Source organism: Pungitius pungitius, chromosome 3 (genome assembly GCF_949316345.1).
Source record: "Pungitius pungitius chromosome 3, fPunPun2.1, whole genome shotgun sequence".
NCBI classification, from domain to species: Eukaryota; Metazoa; Chordata; class Actinopteri; order Perciformes; family Gasterosteidae; genus Pungitius; species Pungitius pungitius.
In genome coordinates this window covers 8,904,119-8,928,377 of record NC_084902.1, presented here as the reverse complement: position 1 = coordinate 8,928,377, position 24,259 = coordinate 8,904,119, and the positions used below count along the sequence as shown (strand labels likewise).

The following is a 24,259-nucleotide window of genomic DNA, read 5'->3' as shown; positions in this document are numbered from 1 at the left end:
GGGGGGGGGGGGACACAAGGGGGACTGAAGTCATCTGCTTTACATCAGAGCAATGCGACACCTCGGGACAGGCACATTTGGAGTGATGGGGATTCAATTTTGGAAGAGAAGTCGCCCAACTAATGAAAACGAATTCTTTGCTCAGGCCAAAATGTGTGGAGTAATGGTAAAAAGACATGTGACCTTTTTCTAACCCTTTGTCCAACTCACATCACATGGCTTGTTCTTGTTAGGAGGCGGCCTCTGTGGTTTATTTTCTGATGAACAAAGCTGTGCAAGTTGCATAGGCAGGCGGATTTAACTTCTGACTGACTGACTTCTATCTATCTGACTGGTGGGGAGAAGCCAGTGGATCTCACTAACAGGAATTTCCAGTAACAGACGCTACACAGAATACAGGAGGGATGAGATTTTCTTCATGCGTTATGAGACTAACTGCTAGCAGATTGCAGTTCTTTGGGATTACAGCTGCACATTTGACTACTGATAAATGAACTAACTTAACAACTTCAAATAAGAGTGTTTTCAATTGGAATTTCTTTACTTTAACACAGTAAGCAAAGCTATGCATGGGCCTTTATTCTCTGCCTGCATGCCGTGGCTACATCATATTGTATAATTTGACATGTTAGGATTTTGTATTTGGATGACACACAGCTGTGCATTTTCTCTTGATTCGCCAGATGGATTCAGCAATCTGACTCCCCCACATGACCATCGTCTGGTCCATTGCAATTATATTTCACAAAAACCTACATGCTGTGGACGGATATGCAAAAGGACCGTGTTAATTCACTAGTTTCTAGTAAAGACTAGCCTGAAGTACAGGAGGAATAAGCGGGAAAACATGACTATTAGGACTGTCGTTTTAATACAGGGACCCACAGGAACCAAAAAGTTTATGGAAGAAAAAGAAAGAACCAGTGAGGAGTGAGAGTAAAGATCCAGTATTGCAAAAAATAATAACATGTTTTCCGTTGGCTTTAAAGAAGGTCTTTCTGGGATAAGAACAAATCTGGCCAACACTAGTGGATACAGATACCAAACAGATGTACTGACTGTAAATTGCTAAAGAGAAATAACAATATATGTAACTTCCAGTCATTCCTCAATTCACACACTCAAATGACACTTTATCAATGGTTATTTTTTATAGCTATTTTTATCTTTGCTGTTGGCCATAAGCAGAGTTTGCCGATTTTTCCCACAGAAACTAGATTCCTCCTGTCTGACCCCCCCCCCCCCCCCCCTCCTCCCCCCTCCTCCCCCCGCTCAATTCTCCTCCCTCCATTTCCGCCCTTCTGCCTGTCAGCTGTGAATGGAAACCACCAGGCCCCAACCAATGACCATACGTCAACCTCAGCAATGAGAAAAAGAAACATACACATGGTACAAATTACCAACTTTTTGGCTTCCATCACTGCGACTAAATCAACAAACATGGCCGCTAATGCACCCCCGGGTATGATAACGCCGAGCACACAATCCCTCCCACGGGCTGTAGCCCGCTCTACCTGTTCACATGCATTAGGCAGAAGGGGCAGAGGTAATGGGAGGAGCATTAGTGCTGGTTACCATCACAATGATGGTCAGAGGTGAGGTGGTGGCGGTGTAGCCCTCCAGGGTGGGAGTGGCAGCATCCGATGACATCTGGTCCTGTCGCGAACACATGCGGCCGCACTCGGCTACGCCCACGGAGCGCAGGAGCAGGACCACGCTGGCCGAACAGCCCATGGTCCACCGCGGTTGGCTCCTGGTCCAGCCCTGATACTGTCCAGCAGTATGGGCTTCACCCGCACCGACCCGATGGCGCCGTCCGGTTCAGTCCAGCCAGCCCTCTGGTCCAGCCAGTGGCGCAGTGTTCTGTTCAGGCCCAGCAAGGACAACTCAAGACATCCTAAACTCGACCGTCTCTTGTCTTACTTCTGTGGTCCTGCTATGCAAGCTCTCTGCTCCTTTCCCCCCCCGCTCCGCTCTGCTCTGCTCCAGTCTGCAGCTCCGAATGTTGCTGAGCTTACACACCGGCAGCCTGACATGGCTCGCTCCCTCTCCCTCTCCCCGTCTCTCCTTCTCTCCTCCTCTCCCTCGCTCTTCCTCTCACACATACACACCCACACACATTGACAGTAGCTGTGCACGGTTCGGCCCAGCTCTCCCTTTAAATCACCGTCTGCAATAGCTGTCAGCTGACCAGAACCAGCTGCCTACACACACACACACACACACACACATTTCAGATTTTCATTCTGCAGCACTTTTCTCTACCATTTTTCTCCCAGTAACACCAGGTCCTGTCAAGTTGTAGTTTCCTGTCGGCTGTGTGTGTGCATTAGCGGGTTGTGCACCGAAGAAAAGCACAAGAAGTGCAATGGTGCCGTCCCACACTCTGATTTGGTCAAATAAACTTGAAGGAAAAGACTCAAATTCAGCCTGATGTTCCAGAATGGAGGTTGGCAGAGTGCGTGTGCAGAGTGGCGGGTGAACACAAAGTGGATAGAAAGTGGGCGGCTTTATAGATGAAGCGTGGATGTGGAGTTTTTGTCCTGTGGAGCTGACATCCTGCGACATTGGTTCAGCACATTGACAGGCAGCAGGACATTTTGTCTTTTGTTTGAATCTAAAACAAGTACTCAAGTTATTCGGCTCCATCACAACGGCTCCGATGTCCACGACAAGTGCCACCGACAGCTACTTTAGCCGCTCTAAATTGTTCCCATGTCCCCGTACCATCTGGTTTTGCTTAATTTCTCATGCTCCTTTTTCACTTTGTGTGGCCAAAATGAAAGAGAGAAAAAATGTGGGTTTGGAGAACAAAAGGGTTTTCATTTGTTTTTATTCATTGCCAGTTTCACTTATAGAACCAGAGGAAACAATCAAACAGAACAATGTGGATGTAGTATTCGTTTTGTAACCCAAAGGTTTCTGGAGGGACGCCTGAGTTTTGATTTACTATTTTTTAGTGCCAACATATAATGGAATTTACTTAAATTTAGCTAATGGGGAGAAGGTGGAGCAAGACAGGGACTATAAGCACAACAGACTAAATATGACAATATACAACAAATCTGCTCAAAGCATTCTTAAGTAAGCAGTAATATCTGTTAAAAAAGAGAGACGGCACATTTAATGGAACCATTAGAGAAACTGCAGCTCAAAGCATGTCCACAGTTGTATCTCCTAACATAACGTTGAAAACTAAATGGATTAGGATAATTAAACAGTCTAAAGCCCATTAGATTGGCCAAAAAACACAGTGTTACATTGATGAACACAGGGATTTTTTTCTTTAAAGAAAAGATTTTTTAGCACTACATCATTTTCAAATGACAGCACTGAGTCATTTAAATGATTCTGGATAACTTTGACAACGATAGAAGACACAGAACGACGAGACATTCAGACAAAAAGTCAAACATGTAAATCCAGATCGCAAAGCATCACAGAAAGGACCCACACTACAGGTCATTTGAGGGAAGGGTTTTACATGATCTACCTATAATATAATTACAGTAGTACACTGCCAAAGGCCGTCGGCAGACCTGTAATCAAGTGACACATAACGTAAAGACAACTCTTTGCTTCCTACAGAGCGTAGGAGAGAGTAACCATGGTGATGTCGTTAGGTCATTATTAAGGGCATTAGTGTTCGCGTCAGTGTGGCAGAAAATCCCACCCAACCACCCACATAAATGATTGTTATCATAATGCCTTTGCGTGGCTAAATATAAACAGCACATCGCACATAAACACACGCATAACGACGGCGCCTATGACCAGTGCACATTGGAGAAACATTAACCACGCCCACCAGCCCCCCCTCCCACACTACACAACGCCCTCCAAAACTCTTCCTTCCCACTAAGGCCCTTCAGTGCAGCGCACGCCTGTTAGCAGCAGCTAAAACACACACCAAACACAGCGATGGGCTTTGTTTGTTCGCCAGGCCGCCACAATGGTTCTATCGCACAAACACGCCCACACAGACGTGCCCTGTGGTCGCCAGCGGGGTCCTGGGCTGCACACTGTGCTCTCATTCACACTGCGTTCAATCACAGGTTGTATTCACCACGCTGGCTGCTGCGACTGTGTTTCTGTTTCCGAAAGGTTCGGCAAGACTAACCGTTTTAATTTTGGCATTATCTGCTGGAGGCGTGAGAGGAGGAAGATCATTTAAAGAGCACCTCACTTTATGGGATACCAATAATGTTGACATTTTTATTCGTCGCCCTTAAAGTATTTTAGGGTAGGGCACTCAGTAAACTGTACATGGAAAGTTTTCTGAAGATGCAACGACGATTGAAAAAAACTAGAAGAAAGAGCAGGAGCCGATCCTGTCGCTATTTTCTAGTTTTGTTTTTCAGCAGTTTTTTTAATTGAATCTTGGACATAACATAAACATACTTTACGTATTTGATATTAGGAAAGGTCTCATCTGTTGCGTTCAATGCATTACGCCATTGTTAAGATGAGTCAGTCTTTCACATTGAAGTTATATGAGGAGTCTTAACGCAGATCCAGAGCATGGGGAAATTGAGGAAAGACAAATTAGCTGCAATATTCTCGTCATTTGGTCCTCATTTCACTCTACCTCTTTTTGTGAAATGAAGGAGAGGGAGAGGCGGATTTATATCAAGACACCTGGGGCAACTTTCAGCGAATGAGGTGGTGAGTGTTGAATAAGTGATGCGCCCCTTGCATCTGCCGTGGAGGGGAATGAGGAAACCAATAGTGGTACGGTGTAAAGCATCTCTTCTCCCAGGACACCTGTCCTTTAGTTGGAGCAGGTCTGGAAAATAAATAAATCACACAATGAAATGGGATAACAACCGTCTAGAAGCATAGTTATACATCCCCATACAAAACCACGCAGTTCACACAATGAGATGGAATAATCTCCTCTGGTCTCCATTCAGAAAGCTTGTTTAAATTTTAAAGGAAATGATTACATTAGTTACATAAATCATCTTAGAACTCCAATTCAATCACTTCTGGATTTCCCTAAACCATGTAAAAGGAAACCATTATATCAGGTAATTTCTACAATATTATTAAGAATCATACTGACAAGTCCAATGAATCTCTAGCACTGACTGTTGGACCTACGGTATGAGTACATGTCCTCCTTGTGCCTACGTGTGCTTCCTTGTGTGAACAGGGTTCAGCTGTGTGTAAGTCTGAAACTCTGCAAAAGGATGACATCATTGGGTTGTATATTGCAGTGTGCTGCCATCATTTGAGGACTTAATCTTTTACAGATGTGCAGCCTCAGCCTCAGTAACTATTCTCCTTCCTCTGCTGAGCAACAGTGACAAAGTGTCTCCTTGTGCCATTTGCAGGAGTTGGATGTTGGTGCATGCTGCACGTTGGTTAACTACTTAGACAAAAGACAAACATAAGCCATTTACCTGACTTCAAATACCTCAGCCAACTAGGCCGAGTAGGAAACCACAGTCTATAAAAGCTCCTGCACGCTGCCTTGTAAGCAGTTAGCTCGGCTATAGTTAGGTTCCCCGTTGTGCTGCAGGCTGACTCATGGCAGCGGTATTTGATGCGGCGCGGAGCTTCGCTGAGTTTACTAGGGAAAACACTCTTCTGTTTCCATGGTGACCATAACAGGAAGGATGCTGTCACTCAAGGGTGCCGTGTTTTCAGCAAACTACGGTTTGGGCGCAACAAGATGGACACCGACCTCCTTCTGGCTGCACTAACCCCCCAGCCCCCTTCTGTTCTCGGGAGTGGGGGGGGGGAATTCAGTGACTTGACTGTAGTAAAAAAAAAATTAAATGATTGAGCAGAAGAAAAAAAACATGCTTGAGTTGAAATCTGCAGATTGCAAACGTTCAGATAAAAGTATTTTTAACGCTATTCTGGTTTGTTGGGTCAAACAAACTTCCTTAAATAACCAGTATTTTCTCCTCCAATTCCTCCGAAATAGGCGGGCTAGCTAGAGTCTGCAGCTCAAGCTGCTTCTAGGTGTGTAACACCCCAGTGTTGCTAGTGACGACGGCGTTAACTACGTGCTAACTCATGTGCTTCTCAGTAAAACCTCAGGCTGCACATTCAACACCGCAGCGCACCGTCTTGCACACACAGGAAGGCAGACAGAATGAGCAGCGCATTAGATCACAGGTTGAATTGATTAGAGATGTGATCCCTCATATATTAGCTGATATTTTGAGGTGTTGAGTAGGTCATCATATTGGATTGTGTGATGTTTTTTTTCCCACAACTAAAATAGTGCTTAAAAAGTGTGTGCTTTTGAATGTGAGCTGAAAAAGTACCTTTTGTCCCTTGAAACAGAAGCTTCTCTGTTTGAGCTGGAGGGGTTTTCTTGATTCTTCCCTTGTTTTCATCTGGATTTTTCTCACTTCTCGAGGGTTTTTTTTGGCTTTCACAGCGTTACCCCCCCTGTCGTTCTCTTTCACTCGTTACATTTTGTTTTTGGTTCAGCCCCCCACTACCGGTGCCTGCCTGCGCCACATGACCAACCTAACGCAGGGGACCCCAGCCCCCCCCCCCCCCCCCCCGCTGCTGCAAACCCGGCCCAATTATTTTCATGTGGCGACCATGAAACGAAACCCATGACATAATTGTACAGCGTCACGTCAACAAGACCATGAGCTCCCCCCCCCCCCCCCCACCCCCCTGAAGGCGGGTGTCATATCTGGCTCTCAATTGAGTACTTCCCCTGGAGGAGATGAACAGGATGTGCTCAGAGCCACGGCACACACGCCATCTAGTGCCGAGAGCCGGACACGGCAGGCCGCGTGGAGGACGAGAGGGCGCCACGTCTTTAAGGAGGGACCTGCAGGAGGCGCTCGGTGCCAGAGATACTATCTGGTCCTCCGGCAGCGGACTTGTTTACAAAAGGAAGCTATTAAAAATGTCCTTAACTGAGAACCGAAGTCCCGAGGCAGGAGAGATTGAGGAGGAGGGGAGATGGGTGCAGAGAATGTGGGAGAGGGGGAAGTTGGAGAGTAGCAACTGCTTGGATTGGAGAGGAGGGGGTGGGGGGGGCATTGTAAAAAATCATTTATTCTCATCGGACTCACACACACACATAACCGTGGTTTATGGGAACGTGTACAGTATGTGTGTTCATATCTTTGCTATAACACATATTCATGCAGCATGTTGGGTCAAATAGAACCTGATATAGGAGCAACTTAAAGTGGTGACCAATCGCAGGGAGACTCTACGTGACCCATGTCAAGGATACGTACAAAGATGGTCTCAAATTCAACGTCAGCCGGATGGTCAAATTAGTAGATCACGAGGCACACATTACGTTCACGCCATTGTGTTATGTTTTATTTAAAAAAAACAGTTATTGGTGGAGGTGGTCTGTGTTTCAGGTGGGTTGACACACCTCCAAATGTAAAACGCTGTGGGAAACAAGCTAGACTTCTACATTGGGATGCATGTTGTTGGTCCAGGGTCCACTCTGGGATCCACACAACAATGACAATAACTCCATAGCGTGTACCTGTCCTGTGTCAACCTTCGCCCTGTCGCTGATTCACACATTTGTAGAGAATCTGGCCGATGACTCATATTCTTTAGCATCCATTCAGCAGCAGAAGCAGTACGAACACACAAACAGCCACTGTACTGTCGCAGAGAGGCCTCATTAAGTCACTCTCCCACGTGGCATCTCACCATATCTGCTGCTCTCCGCTAACCCCCCCCCACTACCGTCCCAGCTCAGGACTCGGCACAGAAGCGTAGGCTGCTGAGGTCATCGGCTCTGTATGTGCTCTGCGATGTACACTCACCGGCCACTTTATTAGGTACACCTGTCCAACTGCTCGTTAACACTTAATTTCTAAGCAGCCAATCACATGGCAGCAACTCAGTGCATTTAGGCATGTAGACATTGTCAAGACAATCTCCTGCAGTTCAAACCGAGCATCAGTATGGGGAAGAAAGGTGATTTGAGTGACTTTGAACGTGGCATGATTGTTGGTGCCAGAAGGGCTGGTCTGAATATTTCAGAAACTGCTAATCTACTGGGATTTTCACGCACAACCATCTCTAGGGTTTACAGAGAATGGTCCGAAAAAGAAAAAACATCCAGTGAGCGGCAGTTCTGTGGGCGGAAATGCCTTGTTGATGCCAGAGGTCAGAGGAGAATGGCCAGACTGGTTCGAGCTGATAGAAGGGCAACAGTGACTCAAATAACCACCCGTTACAACCAAGGTGGGCATAAGAGCATCTCTGAACGCACAGTACGTCCAACTTTGAGGCAGATGGGCTACAGCAGCAGAAGACCACACCGGGTGCCACTCCTTTCAGCTAAGAACAGGAAACTGAGGCTACAATTTGCACAAGCTCATCGAAATTGGACAATAGAAGATTGGAAAAACGTTGCCTGGTCTGATGAGTCTCGATTTCTGCTGCGACATTCGGATGGTAGGGTCAGAATTTGGCGTCTACAACATGAAAGCATGGATCCATCCTGCCTTGTATCAACGGTTCAGGCTGGTGGTGGTGGTGTCATGGTGTGGGGAATATTTTCTTGGCACTCTTTGGGCCCCTTGGTACCAATTGAGCATCGTTGCAACGCCACAGCCTACCTGAGTATTGTTGCTGACCATGTCCATCCCTTTATGACCACAATGTACCCAACTTCTGATGGCTACTTTCAGCAGGATAAAGCGCCATGTCATAAAGCTGGAATCATCTCAGACTGGTTTCTTGAACATGACAATGAGTTCGCTGTACTCAAATGGCCTCCACAATCACCAGATCTCAATCCAATAGAGCATCTTTGGGATGTGGTGGAACGGGAGATTCGCATCATGGATGTGCAGCCGACAAATCTGCGGCAACTGTGTGATGCCATCATGTCAATATGGACCAAACTCCCTGAGGAATGCTTCCAGCACCTTGTTGAATCTATGCCACGAAGAATTGAGGCAGTTCTGAAGGCAAAAGGGGGTCCAACCCGTTACTAGCATGGGGTACCTAATAAAGTGGCCGGTGAGTGTATATTTGCAATATTACACATCCTTTAGTTAACATTTTTGGGGGGTCATTAAGGTCATTGCTGTGCTTTTCCTTAGATTCTGTGTTTACGTCGAAGAAAAATAACATTTATTTGAAAGAAAAAAAGTTCCTGTTGCCAGGATTAATCTGTTTATCAAAACCCGATGTTACTTGAAAGAGTGCAGCAGCAACATAATGAATACGACTCCAGTACAGCAGTCAGGATTCCTCTCTCTCAGCACTATGTGTCCGTTTTGTCTCCTCGATCGTCTCAGGGCCATTTACACATCTGTTAGACCTCTCCCGTTTCCCCTCCAGGTGAAAGAGTCTCCCACCAATCACACAGTCCGCATACTCCTTCATGCAGGCCAAGTCAAACTATACACTAATGTGCCTCTGAAACTCTGAAACAGTAACTCTTCCTCGGGCAATTATCCCTGATGATTTCTGTTTCCTGCTGCTCTGCTCGCTAGAAAAATGTGTCCTCACTCTGAACCGAATATGGATTCATCTTAAACCAAGCCCGAGCCAATGTTTGCTTAAATGCAAACATGCCAAAAACAAAACACGGTCCACACCAGTCCAGCCTTGGTGAGAAATACATCATGAGACTCCGTGCCAACCCCCACAATCACCAGCCTCACAGGGAAGAAAAAGCCCACTAGAATGCCCGGTTTGCCATAGATCATTCAGCCATGACGCCTACATGACACCTTCACAAAGCCTACGCGTAACCTCTGCGTGACCTCCATACCAGCGCTAACTATCTGCCAGACGCCCACTCAGCATAGCTCGCTGTCCCCAGGGTCCCAGCTGAGGCCGAGGACACAGCTGCTCTCGACTTCTCTCCTCGTGCTTTTTTCATATCTGCGCTCCTTCCTTTACCTTTTCCCCATCCCCCCGTCCTTTCTCACACACCCTTCCTACAGACACTGTGCTTTTTTTTTCTTCTTCCCCCCCCACAGTTATTTATTTTTGCAAAACTCCTTTTCAGCTCTTTGGCTGACATTTGATGTACTCGCAAAAGAAAAAATTAGGCCCACGGTGAACCGGCGCCAAATCATACGAAGGCTTTGAATCCAAATCAGAAGAATCTCGCCCGACAACAAGCGTGACAGACAATTATGGAGCGCGGTTTGTTCCATCAGCTTAACTCCCTTCTCTTATTGAGCGTTTGGACTCGGGGCTTTTCCTGCGGGACACGTGTCGGAGAGACACACTCTCCGTGTCAGTCAGGGAGAATGGCTTTTGGCCGATGTGGCATCTTTGAATCAAATCCATCTCCACCGCTGCCACGTGGCAGAAAGGAAAATGTGTGGGACCATTTTGTGATTGTACAAGACTCCTAATAAGATAAGTTAGAAGTGGAATCAAAATAAAATTGTAGCTCCTTGGACAACGATGAATGCAATAGCAATTATTTTTGCACACAAGCGAATGTGTTTCCTTAACACTCTCCACCCCCCTCCAATAGTAATGCAAATTTAGTTAAGCGACTTACAAACAGCTTTGAGTTGAAATTGACGTCAACTTAAGATTCAATGAATGCGCAGTAATTAAGTCTAACAAACTCTGCTCGTTTGGGTTGAAATTAAATCACTCTGTACTCAGCCGTGTCCTCCAGATGTTCAACAGTTTGTCCTCCGGCCTGAACTGCACCGTCGTAAATACATGCGATGAGGATCATGACAAACTGCAGTGCCTGATGAAGACGGCAAGTGGGATCATATACTTTAGGTTGATCATGTATCTGTAGCACAGCGGTACAATGTCTATATTCTTATGAAGCCTGATCGGACCCTCGATGGATGAAACGACACGATCCTACGGCACAAAATCTGAACAAGATACAGCAAATTCATTTGTGACTTCAAAAATGTGATTACTAAATGGCCGATTGATGTGCATCAATGTTACTAGATTAGTATTTGACAGTGTATTTATGTATTGTAGTGTCTATGTGTATTTCGTATTACCAGCACTGGACAGGAAAAGGTGATTGATTAACGCACAATGCACCTGTTTTTCAAATGAAGCACGGAATCATGACCACAGGATTTACCTGTTTATATGGACCAGAGTTTATATGCAACTAGTTGTCAAAATCATCCCAATACTCAAAATATAAAAAAATACTAAAAAACATCTGTTAAATTCTAGAAGTAGAACTGAAACATACCAGAACCCTGTAGCCTGATCGTTAATCATAAAGGCCCCAAAAATAAAGAAAAACTCATGGAAAACGAAAGCAACATTGTGAAAGTCTTTTTTTTGTGAATTACATGAAGAAAAACCTCAATAATTGAAATGACCACCATCAATATTTTGTGTGTTTATTGCGACTTACTGTAGATATTGATACCACTCTCGTGTCTTTGTAATAAATGTGAAGCTGAGACTGGAGTTGGAGGAGAAAATAGCTAACCTGGCCTTTTCAGAGGGTAACAAAAATCCACTCATATATTCTACTTGTATTTTTCCAAAATACCAAACTCTTCCTTCAGAGATACTGTGCTGTGGACTCAAGGGTCGGGCTTGGAGAGATATCCCCGCTTTTGGAGAGTTAGTTAGTTTACACATACGAGTACATTGTTGCAATCCGTAAGATTCCCAGCCTCTGACAAAAAGCGCAAAGAGGTCACGGCTGCAACAAGCGCATTTCACTCCAGCGTTTCACAAACTGAGCATGGTCACATATCCTGAGCCTCAGCCAGTTATCTTGCGCTATCACCAGCAATGCCCGCTACGTCTGCGCTGCTACCCATGGCACATTATCTCCAAGGCAAAACGATCTGTTCTATTTCCAACAACGTGCGTGTACTTTTATCTGCGGGTGTATGTGTGAATGGATGTGGGTTATCGAGGCGGATGGAGGTGGTGAAATACTAATAATGGCTGCTTGTTTCGGGTTCATTTCGTACTCCCTGACACCCGGAGAGAAAAGGACGGACGCCGGTGAGACGGGACGATCGGCCTGGCTGATCAAAGCCGGCAGGAAACGGTCAGAGAAAAAGGGACGAAAAGACCTTAAGAGGATTCAACCCTCTAACAAAAATGCCGCGAAGATGTACACTTCTGAGGACGGCCCTAACAAACTGTTGAGACACTCTCTATACATCCTTCCTTAATTAGATCCCCCCTCCTCTCTCGCCCAATCCCATGTCCAGCCAGTGAAGACAGTTAATAAAGGGAAAGTCCACATCACACATGACCGCCCCACAGTGTGGTGTGTGTGTGTGTGGATACGACAGGGCGGGGGGGGGGGGGGGGGGGGGTTAGGGGGTCGGACGGTAATGGCGGTAACATATTCAGGCCTCCTACTCTGGAATGCAGAGTGCGGGAGAGACACAACACTGCAATTCACCCGCTGAGAGTCCCCGGACTATTCTTAGACCAGCATGTGGAGTGAAGTGGACCCCCCCATCCCATTGCCTCCCTCCCTCGCTCTCTCTACCGCTTCCCCTGGGGGGGGCCGTGAAAAGGGTGGATGGACGAGTACCCGCGGCGCCTGTTAGGGTACGGGGCGGCACGGCGAAGCTGGACGGATAAAAGTTAAACTCCAGGGAGGCAAAGCCCGGTCTGAATGCAACAGTTCACTCTCCAAAGAGCCTATTGTGAACGTACATTGGCACGACCCCCCCCCCCCACCTTCTCTCTCTCTCTCTCCTATGTGCCCTCTCACAAAAGCTGGCCTTAGAGACAGAGTTTTCCCACCTAGACTAAACAGGCTTTTGTCTTATCTATAATTCAACTCGCAGTGTGACACTGCAAGGTTACATGCATTCGAAGGCAGACGCACACTCGTAGTGAGATCAGTGCGCAGCTTCTCGCTGGGATCAAACAGTGGGGGGATTCATCAAGACACAGTGTCAGTAGCGACAGTGACGGGCTCAGATTCTTTCTTTTTTTTTTTTTCCTCTGCGCTGTCTCTCTCTGTCTCTCCTCGTTTGCTTTCATTTCTCTGCCCCCCCCCCCCCCCCATCTGAATGGGTCACGGAGAAGATGGGGGACAGACACACACTAAGGCCCGGCAGTGCACGGCCCCGCTGTTACCCGGCCGAGTCGTCTACAGCTCAGTCATAACAAGTGTCAAAGGGCTATTCATCTCCTCTAATCCCTTTCTCCTGTCTGCATATACACACACAACGCACCGGTGACACTGGAAGCATTCACTCGACACACACACAAAAAAGAAGAGCGATTAATGTAATCCAGTTGGTGTAGAAAGAGTGAGGGGGTAAAAAAAAACGAAAAAAGGGGGGATGCATTTGGAGAAGGAAAAGGCAAAGATGAAGAGGAAAAAGGCAGTGAGGGAGCAGCACAAGGTGGGGTTTTATTGTAACACAGCGGGAGACGGTGTGGTTGGGGTGTTCAACCGGAGGAGGGGGGGGGGGGGGGGCACAGTACATGTCGCCCTGCTGATGAAACCTCTGAAGTGAAATAAACACACATTTAGGTTGCACCGCATGGCCACGGCACGGCTTCTGTGAAAAAGCAGCGCGCCGAGATGCTCGGAGAACACAAGGCGAGCGGTGTGAGACAGAGGGGGAGGGAGGGAGGGAGGGGAGGGAGGGTGTGACATCCTGTCCCACATGTCCGAGTGTTAGCAATTCACAAGCCAGTTAGACACATGGATTGAGTATAAATAACACATAAGCACGAGATGGAGAGTAAACTCCAAATGTCACATAGTGCCGAGTAATACTAATATTAGAACTGCAGTATAGTGACTTTCCTATATTTAGACATTGATTGGTAGGGGTATCATCATCCATCTTGTTTTGTGATCGGTTTCGCCCCTTAGTTTCAAAATTCAGCATTTGAATTGTGAAAAGTATCCGGCTCGTATTGCTGACATTAGCTGTCATAACAGCTAACAGACCAACAACATCTCTCTGCACAGTTCTATTCTAATTGTTCCATTGGGACGTTTTTTTTACTAATTCTCGGTGAATGATTCTCCGACCAGATTATGAGGTGCATTCTGTCCTGCCCAGATGTTGTAAGAGGCATGTGACCAGAATGTCAGCGCCAATGCAGATCTTCTCCTCAGGCTTTTCATTGCGCCAAGCTACTGAAAGATAATGAAAGATTCATTATTCAAAATGGGGAAAACAGGAGGTAATAGACGATGCAGCAGCTGAAAAGGGGCGGGTTACAGATTAAAATAATAGAGTGTCTAAAATACACAAGCTAGCTCAATCAATGTATGAAATGCAGTGGAGCGTGGGAACACTAGCGGAGATGAAATAAGATTCACTATAAGATACTATGAGTGCTTCCTGTTAGAATTCCATCCTAATTGACCTCTCTCCGTTGCCGCGGTAACCGAGGCACGGCTGTGGGAGAGTCGTCTAATCGCTGGTAATCTAACTGGTTTCTGGTTCCATTTGATTTTTCAGCGGCTATCGCTTTGAGACGCTTTAACCAGGAGACGCTTTAACCATGAGACGCTTTAACCAGGAGACGTTTTAACCATGAGACGCTTTAACCAGGAGACGCTTTAACCAGGAGACGTTTTAACCATGAGACGCTTTAACCAGGAGACGCTTTAACCATGAGACGCTTTAACCAGGAGACGTTTTAACCATGAGACGCTTTAACCAGGAGACGCTTTAACCAGGAGACGCTTTAACCAGGAGACGCTTTAACCAGGAAACGCTTTAACCAGGAGACGCTTTAACCATGAGACGCTTTAACCAGGAGACGCTTTAACCATGAGACGGGGCACATTAGTTGCTGCTGTACATGCTGCCGCCCACTGATTCTCGCAACACTGACTGACGAGTGGTATTTCCTTAAAACAGAGCAGCAGCAGCACACTGTGGTCTCATCAAGATAAAAAACACAGCGACGCGGATGGGAAGCAGCCACGAGTAGAACCCGGGCACGCTAACAGTCAGCCGTCATGCACAATGCATCCAAGGCAGACGGCCTGATGTGTCATGAGGAGAGACCAAAGTCAGCATGCCCCCCTCCCTCCCCCCCCCACCCCACCACCCCACCACAGGCCGGCAATACATCGCTGGTGCTCGCAGGGTAGACGTGCCCCTCCCCCCCAACAACTACAGACTGCTGTGCATTGTCTGACACACATTTCAGCTACACACACACACACACACACACACAGACGTGCCCAATGGTTATTTTACTGGAAGAACAGATACATATAAACAGAATATGACTGGTGTGAGCCCCGGAGACAGATAGATAGAGAGGGCTGATGTAGACGCAGATTAAAAGAAGGCGTAACGAGACACAACGGGCCAAAAACAAACAAAAAAAGGTCCCATTCTCCAAGAGAGGACACACCCAGACAAATCCACTGAAATATTGACATTTCCTTCTCAAAGTAAATAAAGCATGCAACTGAGTGAAAACTGAAATAGACAAGCTAAATTGAGCTCAATGAAATATGCACACCTTTTGAAATACGTGGGAGCTTTTTTTGGGGTCATTTTTAAAGCGTGGTAAAAATACAGGAGGGAAAACGCACTTGAACCTGAAACCTCTTTTCTAAATGTTTCTGCGCGAGGAGAGCGTGCAACTGAGCGTGGAGGTGAAGCGCTTTGTTAAAGGACCACCGTCCCATTGGGGGTTCGCATGTTTACGTCACACACACCAGTTTTTGTGATTTTGGAAAATCTATCCTCTCTGTGTTTTCAAGTCAGCCATAGGTCGGTTCCACACTATAATATATATTCAACTTTTAAAACAAATGTACTCAGGCTTGTGTCTTAAATAGGAGGGTTGGCAATGGGAAGTTGGGGTGGGTATTTTCCCAGTAAAAAAAAAAAATTGTGTTTCAACTAATCAATACACAAGTGTATCGATCAAAAAAAAACAACTACCGGTACGCAATAATCAACGGCTTATTCATCAATAATACTCCAATGACGCCAACGGCAGCACACAACATGTAAAAAACATAAACCATGCAGTGATTAGTTAATAGGAAAAAATGAACCAATGAATTCAAGATCATTAATGATGGGATCAGGTCCGTTTCAATAGCGGCAGGTGAAAGGTGGAGCATGATTTAAGATCATGTGGAACAGGTACGTGCATTCATGTGCATCCCGTAAGCAGGGAGCGAGGAGGAGCGCACCGACAAGCAACCCGGCGCCACTGGGCGAATGAACTGAGGCTGAAGTGAGATGCCACATGCCGGGGGACGGGGGGGGGACGGGGGGGGGGCAATGGCATGGCATGGCATGTGGTTCATCCCAGCAGGCAGCCAGAGTCACAACAAGAACGCCACTTGTGTCCACAGGGCTCGGCTGCTCACTTGAGCTGAGAGGACGTGATAAACACTTTCTCACACTTTCCGACATGCAGCGTTCATTTAGTGAAAGATGCGATTTAAATACTGCTCTTGGGGCGTGTTCGATACAAATTCAGCTTCTTTATGTTTGATATTCAATGTATGTTGGATATGTTCACTGCCATTTCCTGTCCAGCGGCTCACAGGATGACAGAACCCCCTGAAAAAATAGGTAATGGAAAAGATCTCATGGTCACTGAAGCAACAAACTGCAGGTCTTTAAACAGGAAAAAAAGGACCCAAACTCAACCACCGTTACATCCTTCATTCCTGTAACCATCACCGCCCCCCCCCCCCCCCCGGGCTCCCTACATATTTGGGGTTGGGTGGGCTGACCCACCATGAGAGAAACAGCGTAGTCAGAAAGCAGTGATTGCTTTCACAGAGCCCTTCATCAAAAGGAAAATGCAGCATGCACCACAGGGGAGTTACCTGGTATCATGTATGCTATATACACTCACGAACACACACACACACACACACACACACACTTCAGAAACTGATCTAACCTGACTGAGGACCAATGGAACGGTGAAAAGCACAAAGGAAAACATTGTGAGAAGCAACTCAAACATGGAAGACTCTGAAACAGTGAAAGAATGCAGAGGTGGAGTATTGAGTCAGGAGGATGGGAGGAGGTGGAGGGGGGGGCAGGCTTTAAGTTAATGAGGAAAATAAATGGCCACTATGAAAAATAGGAAGGGGTCAATGAGAGAGATGAGGAGGGGGAAGAGGTTCGCGCTTCATTAAATGTTATGCCATAGGGCCTGATTTTGCTGACCTGGTTTCTTTCACCAACAAAAGATGTGCATTAACACACTCACAGAAATGGACATTTACACACACACTTAACCGGAACCTGTGCATAGCTATTCAGCTCCTATATCTGTACATTAAATGACTATGGGGTAATTATTTATGGAGACTTTTTCAAGATGTATGAGGGAATTGAAACTGATTTGCATGGTTCTTCACACATGCGGGTGAAGCTCAAAGTACGAGTCATGGTTTTCATTTAAATTGACTTTTTTTCAAAAAACAACAGCACACTCTTTAGAGGAACATATCTTGCATTCTGGTAAATCGCGTTTCCTGTGGGGGAGGGCGATATGATGATCTATAAGCGTCAACTTGTTAACCCTTGGAAATTCCGTCACACAGTTTAAACTGTGATATTTATACCGTTGAGGCTATTGTGGGAAATGCTACATAGCTACATAGTTGAAAGTACCTAGAGCAACGCTTTTACACAATTCATTGACAATGTGAGAAAGTCACCTGACTTGAAGGTATTTCATCTGCTGCATTAACTACTGCGATATGTCAGAATGCCTATGGAATAATCCTACAATGACTTTTTGCCACAAATGAATGGGGGGGCTTTCATAAAGAATAAAAATAATGACTGACTGTTTTCTAGTTAATGTCTAAATGAGCGGAACTGCTAATGTTTAATGCCGCAGGGACGAAGGAGAGACACCTCAACAACTCAAGTGCCTCTGGCTTCCCTTCCTTCTCGCTTTGTTCAAAACTGTTCACGCTATGTGAGTATTTTTCTCGATCATGCACACCTCCCATTTTCTAATGGCTAATTAGCCAATAGTTTGTCGTGCCTTTGCTCGAAAGCCAAATACCAAATGTGTGGATTCAACTGCAGCGCTTTTAGGCATGGCGGGAAAGGTGTTATTTCTGCAGTTTAACGTGTGCACCAGTGTCCTAAATGATACCAACACAAGGTGACTTACCGGCCCATCTATTCATCCGCTGAAGAATCAATACACAGTGTTACAGCAAATGCATAAGGCCCATGTTATTCTATTCAATTCTATTCCAGTCAACTGACACTGTGCCGGTGGTAACATCTGGCCGCTCATGCAAAAAGGCTGTATCACGTTTCCATTTGATTCATTCTGCACGCACACCAGTGATATTAGATTTTCTCTCTTTATTCCAATCAATTCCTCGCTGTGCTGTTACGCATGTGTCCCACTGACACACTAACACCAGAGTGGAGAGGATGCAGAGTGGCAGCTATGGTCTGAAGTGGAGTGACCTTTCTCTATGCTAATCTCTACAGCAGAGACACACAGACACGCGCACGCACGCAAAAGCGTGAGGTGGAGGATTTGTCCTCTGCCAGATAAATCAAAAGGACATCGTGAAAGCACCTTCTCCTTGAGTGAGTGTATGTGTGTGTGCATGCGTACGTGCTAGGGGATGTTTTTTTTTTTTTCCTGCACCCCTCCTCCCGTTATCTTAACGTCAATCACAGCCTCTCATTGTGAGGCAGGGGACACACCCACTGAATCAAACATCTCACAAGCACTTCTCGTGACATTAAAACGGCCTGATAGCAGAAACAGTCATAAATCAAATCCGGTGGTCGAATATGTCGCCTCTCCGTCCCTCCCTCTGGGTCTCCGTGCACCGCTGGGCAGATGCAAACCGCTGGCCGTGTCGTGCCGCATCCCACTATCCCACCGCCAAGCCGCTGTTATTCATTCACAGGGGACAGACCCGCGCTGAGATACACTCCAGGGGGGCGATTTGTGCACCTTTGTGAGCACCGTAATTAAAAGGTTTCCTCTCGCAGTATCAATGGCCAGATGCTGGGCAGCTGCGCCGCACTGTGCCGCTCGTGCACATCGGCCGCAAAAGAAAGATGCAGCATGAATGCCAATGTCACATTTGTCGGATTTGAAGACGGCGCAGTGGTGCGAATCGGATTCACATCCAAAAGCAAAGCTTTTAGCGGCCGAGGGCGCTCAAAACACTAACAAAAAAAAGCCTTGGGCCCACAGGTGTGTGTGATGCGTTTTTTTTCTTCCCCCCCCCCCCCAACACACACACACCACCACGTTTTCACAATCCACCCGGGTCCACTCACCGTCACCGCAGAGTGTCTGACCGCGTTGGACGCCGTCTGGCGGATCTCCGCCGCGGTGCCCGGTTTCAGCAGGTTCTTGGTGAATCTCCGGGTCGATTCGGCTGCCATGTCCTCATCGGAGCGGTCACGGAGCCCAAATTCAGCCCCGAGGGGTGTGTGCTGCTGCAGTCAGTCAGACCCACCTGGGCCCCCTTCGCTCTCCTAACGTGGGCCGAGCAGAGCCGAGGCGAGCCGAGCGAGCTGTGTTGACACACACACACGCACACACACACGCTTCACACTCACCGTTGAGTACGCACACGCCGGCGCGCGTAATGCGGAGGATGCCTGTGCGCCGAAAACCGACGTCGAGCTAGACCGAGTCAAAGACGATGTTTCCGGTTGTAACTTTCGAAATAAAACATCTTTGTAAAAACCGTAAACTATGATTGCGCCACTCCCAAAATGCATTTATTTTGCGGGCTGAAATGATCAAATGCGGTGAACTTGCTCCACGCTTCACGTGCGAAAAGAGACATTTTACGTTGCTGCAACTGCATTTCCAATACCATCATGCTCAAATATGATATTATATTAGTTTTAGACTCTTAATGGGAAGGAATTCAACGGTAACAGTTGCAACTGATATCACGGATGTCACAATGCTTCTCAGGGGAAGCTCTGAAGTGTCAACTACTAATCAGCAGTCCAGTCACGATCAAGGAAGGAGGGAGTAGGCCTGGACTGTAGTAAGGGAGTAGCACTGTAGGTGAGACGATGTAGGAAAAACATAGGCCAACAGCGACACTTGGTGTCAAGACGTGGTTATTGCAGTTTAAGTAATTTCTTCAATGGAGTGAAACAGCGCCCCCGCCCTGGAATTGATAGTCTGCTGCGTGGTCAAATGTGGTATTGCAGTCGGGACGAGTCTCCTGGGAGTCAAGTGTATTTAGCTTAACTACTTTAATGTAGTTGCATGCAACACTCCTACAACAAATTCTACCTTCACAAAGCTTGCAATGTATGGTATGCTTTAGTGGGGAGTTGTTTGAATGTAAGGGTGATTTTGGAGGCTGCAGTTTGTGCTCCTGATTTGTATTGTGTTACTGTATACTGAGAGGTGTTTCTATTCACTTGTGTATCCTTTTTTTATGTGAATGGGGACAATCTATTAAAGACACCATAACAAAACACAATTCAACAGCATTACAAACTTTAAACTTGAACCTTATGTTAAATCAACACTTAAAATTAACTTGTGAGATGAATGGAGGTTGAATCTAGGACTCTTTCTTTTCCTGTGGGTGTACCTAATCAAATGGTTATACCAAGTATGACCTCTAGATGGCAGCAACACACCAGGCATGGCCTTGGCTTCGGAGCAAAACAAACGTTGATGAACCATGTATGATATGTATGAATCACATAGAATGTGTGGAACATCAACAAAAAAAGAGCAATGAAGACTTTGGGAACATGTAACTTTATTTTATCATAATACTGATCTGGAATAGATACAAGCATGTATAATACTAATAATGATAATACATGTGCTATTTAAATTCACACAGTCCTCTTTATGGAGTCGGCCACCATGTTTCAGCCCAGAAACAAACACACCATGCACTGGCTCTGACTCTGTGGTTCTCCTACATGATCAGCACACACACAGGGCGGGAAGTTTCAGTCAGTTGCAATCTACCACCAGATACTGCAGACTTCCCCTTTACAATGACCTTTGTTTGATCAGCTCCAAATGCACTATAAAACAACCGTTTGCAAACCATGTGTAACCAAAAGTTTGTGGATCCAACATTTTCACCAGACAAGGATTCCGAGGAATGACATAAAACTGCCGTGTGAGCATGTGCCAAGTTCCTGAGAAATCATGTTTTACACCGTGTTGAATCCATCCATCCCCTCTGTGATGCATTACCGTAACGATCCCCTAAACCTCAATGTAGCATGGACGCTAATGAGCGCTGGCTGAGGACAGCTTCTGCCAAGAGAGGCTCTATATGCCTTCAGACAGCTCCAAAGTTGTCTTACGTGACTTCTTAGCTGACTAACTGGATACACCAGTGGTTAGGCAGCTTTCAACTTTCAAAGTTGAATGTTTGTGTGAAGCTTCAGAACTTCCGAAGCGCTGTAAGAGCTAACGGGGCTAAGCTAGCAAGCTTCAACGCTTCTACATCTACGTATACTATATCTTATTGTATTTCTACACCATGTTCCCTGAAGTGCGTGTGGGTGTGATGGCCTTGGATGGCGCTCGGCCGTCTAACGAGTAATCAATACGTAAATGTGATCATTGTTTCCAGGTGCAACGTGATGAGCGATTTGCCCACTGAACTGGAGTAAGGTAGCAGAGCTGCGGGGCGCGTCGGTCCTGCTTTAATAGAATGTGCAGCAACCAAAGCAGCCAGAGTGCTGCAGAATGCAGAAACACTATTTGGACGCGTGACAAAATCTCGTGCGGCTTGACTGACATCTGTGCTCACCTCGGAGCTGCAGACAGAGGAGGCCATATTGGGAAGGGTGGATGTATAAGAGGGGATGGAGTCAAAAGAGCAGTAATGTAAAAGACAAATAAAGTAGTAAAGAAATAAGTGCTGGTCTACTTGTAAGGGATGAATTCACCTCATAATGCGCCAGCTAGCCAGTTCTAAAAGCACTGGGAGTTCTGTCCCAATCCCAGTCCCCTGTGGCTGACAGTACCAGTAAACTGAGAGGTGAGCGGGAAAAGCAGGAATAGAAAAAAAAGAGAAAATATAGACCGGCTAATACCGAGAAAAGGGAGTGAAGAGAGTTGGTGAAAACGCCGAAACCTCTTCTGCACATGGTGCAGCTTTTGGCAGCCTATTTGTCTTGTCAAGTCCTCAGATTCAATAACAAGATAGCACACTCCAGCGTCCACAGGTTCCTCAATATAGGACTATCTTGAGGACAGAGGAAAGAGTAAAGACCATCTGAAACTATTCGGAGAGAGCAGCGGTGTCACATTTCTGCGGGCCAGGCTTTGCCCAAGTGTCTAATTCAAATTTCCACTTAAACAAGCTAATGAGTGTGTGTTCATCTGCAAAAGAGTCTCCCAACGGGAAGGAGAAGAACGGTGTGCGTAGACCTGGAACCTGCACATATGCTGTGTGTGTGTGTCAGATAAAGATGTGGACATGATGTGTAGGAGAGTTAGAGAGCAGACTTGTCTAAGATGGAGAGAGTACGGGGAATGAGAGCTTTTGGCAGTAGAGGACAAGCTGATAGTGGATATACAGCCACGGAGAGACCTAAATGGAGGGAGAAGTGCAGGGATCATAAAAAGGAGCTGCACAGGCAAAAATGGGGGGAAAAGAAAACAGAACATATGAAAATTACAACTGGAATTTTTGGGGTGTTTTGAACACATCTGTGGAGGGCAAGTGATGTCAAGGGGAAACTCCCCATTTGAAGATATACATATATCTTTAATTCTAAACACATCAGGCAGTATTTAGGCAGTTGAGTCAGCAGATGTGAACTTGAGCAACCCTTTTGCAGAGGCTGAACCTCAGAGGGATAGAGCTGCAATTTGGGATACTTTCTTGAAACAAAGTCTGGAGCTGATTCAACAACTAACTTAATGTTTTGTTATCCGTCCAAATGAACTGTCTTTCACTAACTGCTCACATATGCCCCATGAAACTTTCCTTGAGCTTTCAGTCAACTCACAGTAGCACATTTAATCCCCATACGCTCGTATTTTGAGTTTTGCAATGTAGTAACCAAATGCAAATAAAGTAATCATTGAATTGGTATCTGTGATTTGTTTGTCTCAGATGAATCGGAAAAAAACATGTGGTGCAGAATGACTTCCAAACCTCAGTCGTTAGCGCATTAAGGCTAACGGGAGCTGACTGCATATCCACTTAGTGTGTTTGGAGGCCACGGAATGACTGAAATACAGATTTTGTAGTGCAGATTTTCTGTACTAATGAATTTAGAAGTCTTATATTTATGCCATTTGTTTTTGTTAACTAACTGATAACCGTTTGTGAGAAATTCTGATTGCAAGGTCCTGAAGTTGAAGGTATTATCATCAAGTCCAAAACAATTTACATTCAGATAAGATGTTTCATTAGCTGCCACTGGACTAGTTTGGTGTTTTTTTTTCTCCAAAATAACGATCACTTTCTAATTGAATCTAATTTCTATCTCTACCGCAACAACAAATATGAGATGAAACACGAAGGAATCCAGTCAATTAAGACTCAAATATTACCATTTAGTTTTCACGTGCATTGGTCCTAAATGGATGTGCTTACTAAAAAGTTGGTGCATCTTTAGAGTTTACCTCACATGGCAACCGGCCTCTGCATTTCCTTTTCTTTTTTAACTTTTTGCTTTATCTTTTTCTGCCGACACACTCGAGTTTTACAAAGTCAGTCGCCTACGTGAGGAGTCGCTCCGAGTCCAACACAGACTCCCAGACACTAGATGACGTGCCCTTCTCTATTTGTTATGGGCTCTTACTTTCTAGCTTTTCTTTGTGCTCTTTAATAAATGAAAAGCATTCATCCCTCTTTATCCCCTCTCTCTCTCTCTCTCATTCACTTACTCCGTGTGTGTGTGTGTGTGTGTGTGTGTGTGTGTGTGTGTGTGTTAGAGAAGAGTGTCTGGTGCCTGGGGTGAAATCAGGCAGATAAAAGGCAGTGATGAGGTTTGAATCGTCAGCATCCTGACAGCTGTAGATTAAATTAAAGAACTTCTGACAAATCAAACAGATTTCTCTCTCTTTCTCTCTCTCTCTTCCTCTTCACCCCTAGAGCCCTCATCATGCGAGCTGGTTGCGGAACTTGAAACAAAATGGATTTCATCTTAAAGGGCTCGGGCGGGCTTTGAAACAGCACCAGCTGCCGGGCCTGCTTGTCTCCCATTCTTTCTCTTTTGGACTAGTTGGGGTGGCTTTTTTTTTTTCTTTTTTTTTCAGATACTTCAACAAACTTGAGCCATATTGTGACAGATAACCGTAGAACATCAGTACTTCAAACCCTGACAGTAATTGAGAGATGAAACAGACACATTTTTCCAGGTTCTGAGAGGCC

At 45.9% G+C, this 24,259-nt stretch overlaps 1 protein-coding gene across 6 annotated transcripts in view; it reads right to left on the bottom strand.

The window, feature by feature from the left end:
- Positions 1-19,512, bottom strand: part of dock10 (dedicator of cytokinesis 10) — a 51,330-nt gene extending 31,818 nt beyond the window's left edge. For 4 of the 6 annotated variants that reach the window (XM_037458838.2, XM_037458896.2, XM_062561168.1 and 1 more), the window contains exon 1: positions 1,576-2,043. In XM_037458838.2, coding sequence (XP_037314735.2) covers positions 1,576-1,734 — 159 coding nt within the window. In that variant the 5' untranslated portion in view covers positions 1,735-2,043. Of the gene's footprint in view, positions 1-1,575; positions 2,044-19,199 lie in introns of those variants that run through there. The other 2 variants (XM_062561166.1, XM_037458879.2) reach the window with 2 other exon arrangements.
- Positions 19,513-24,259: the final 4,747 nt, after the last annotated feature.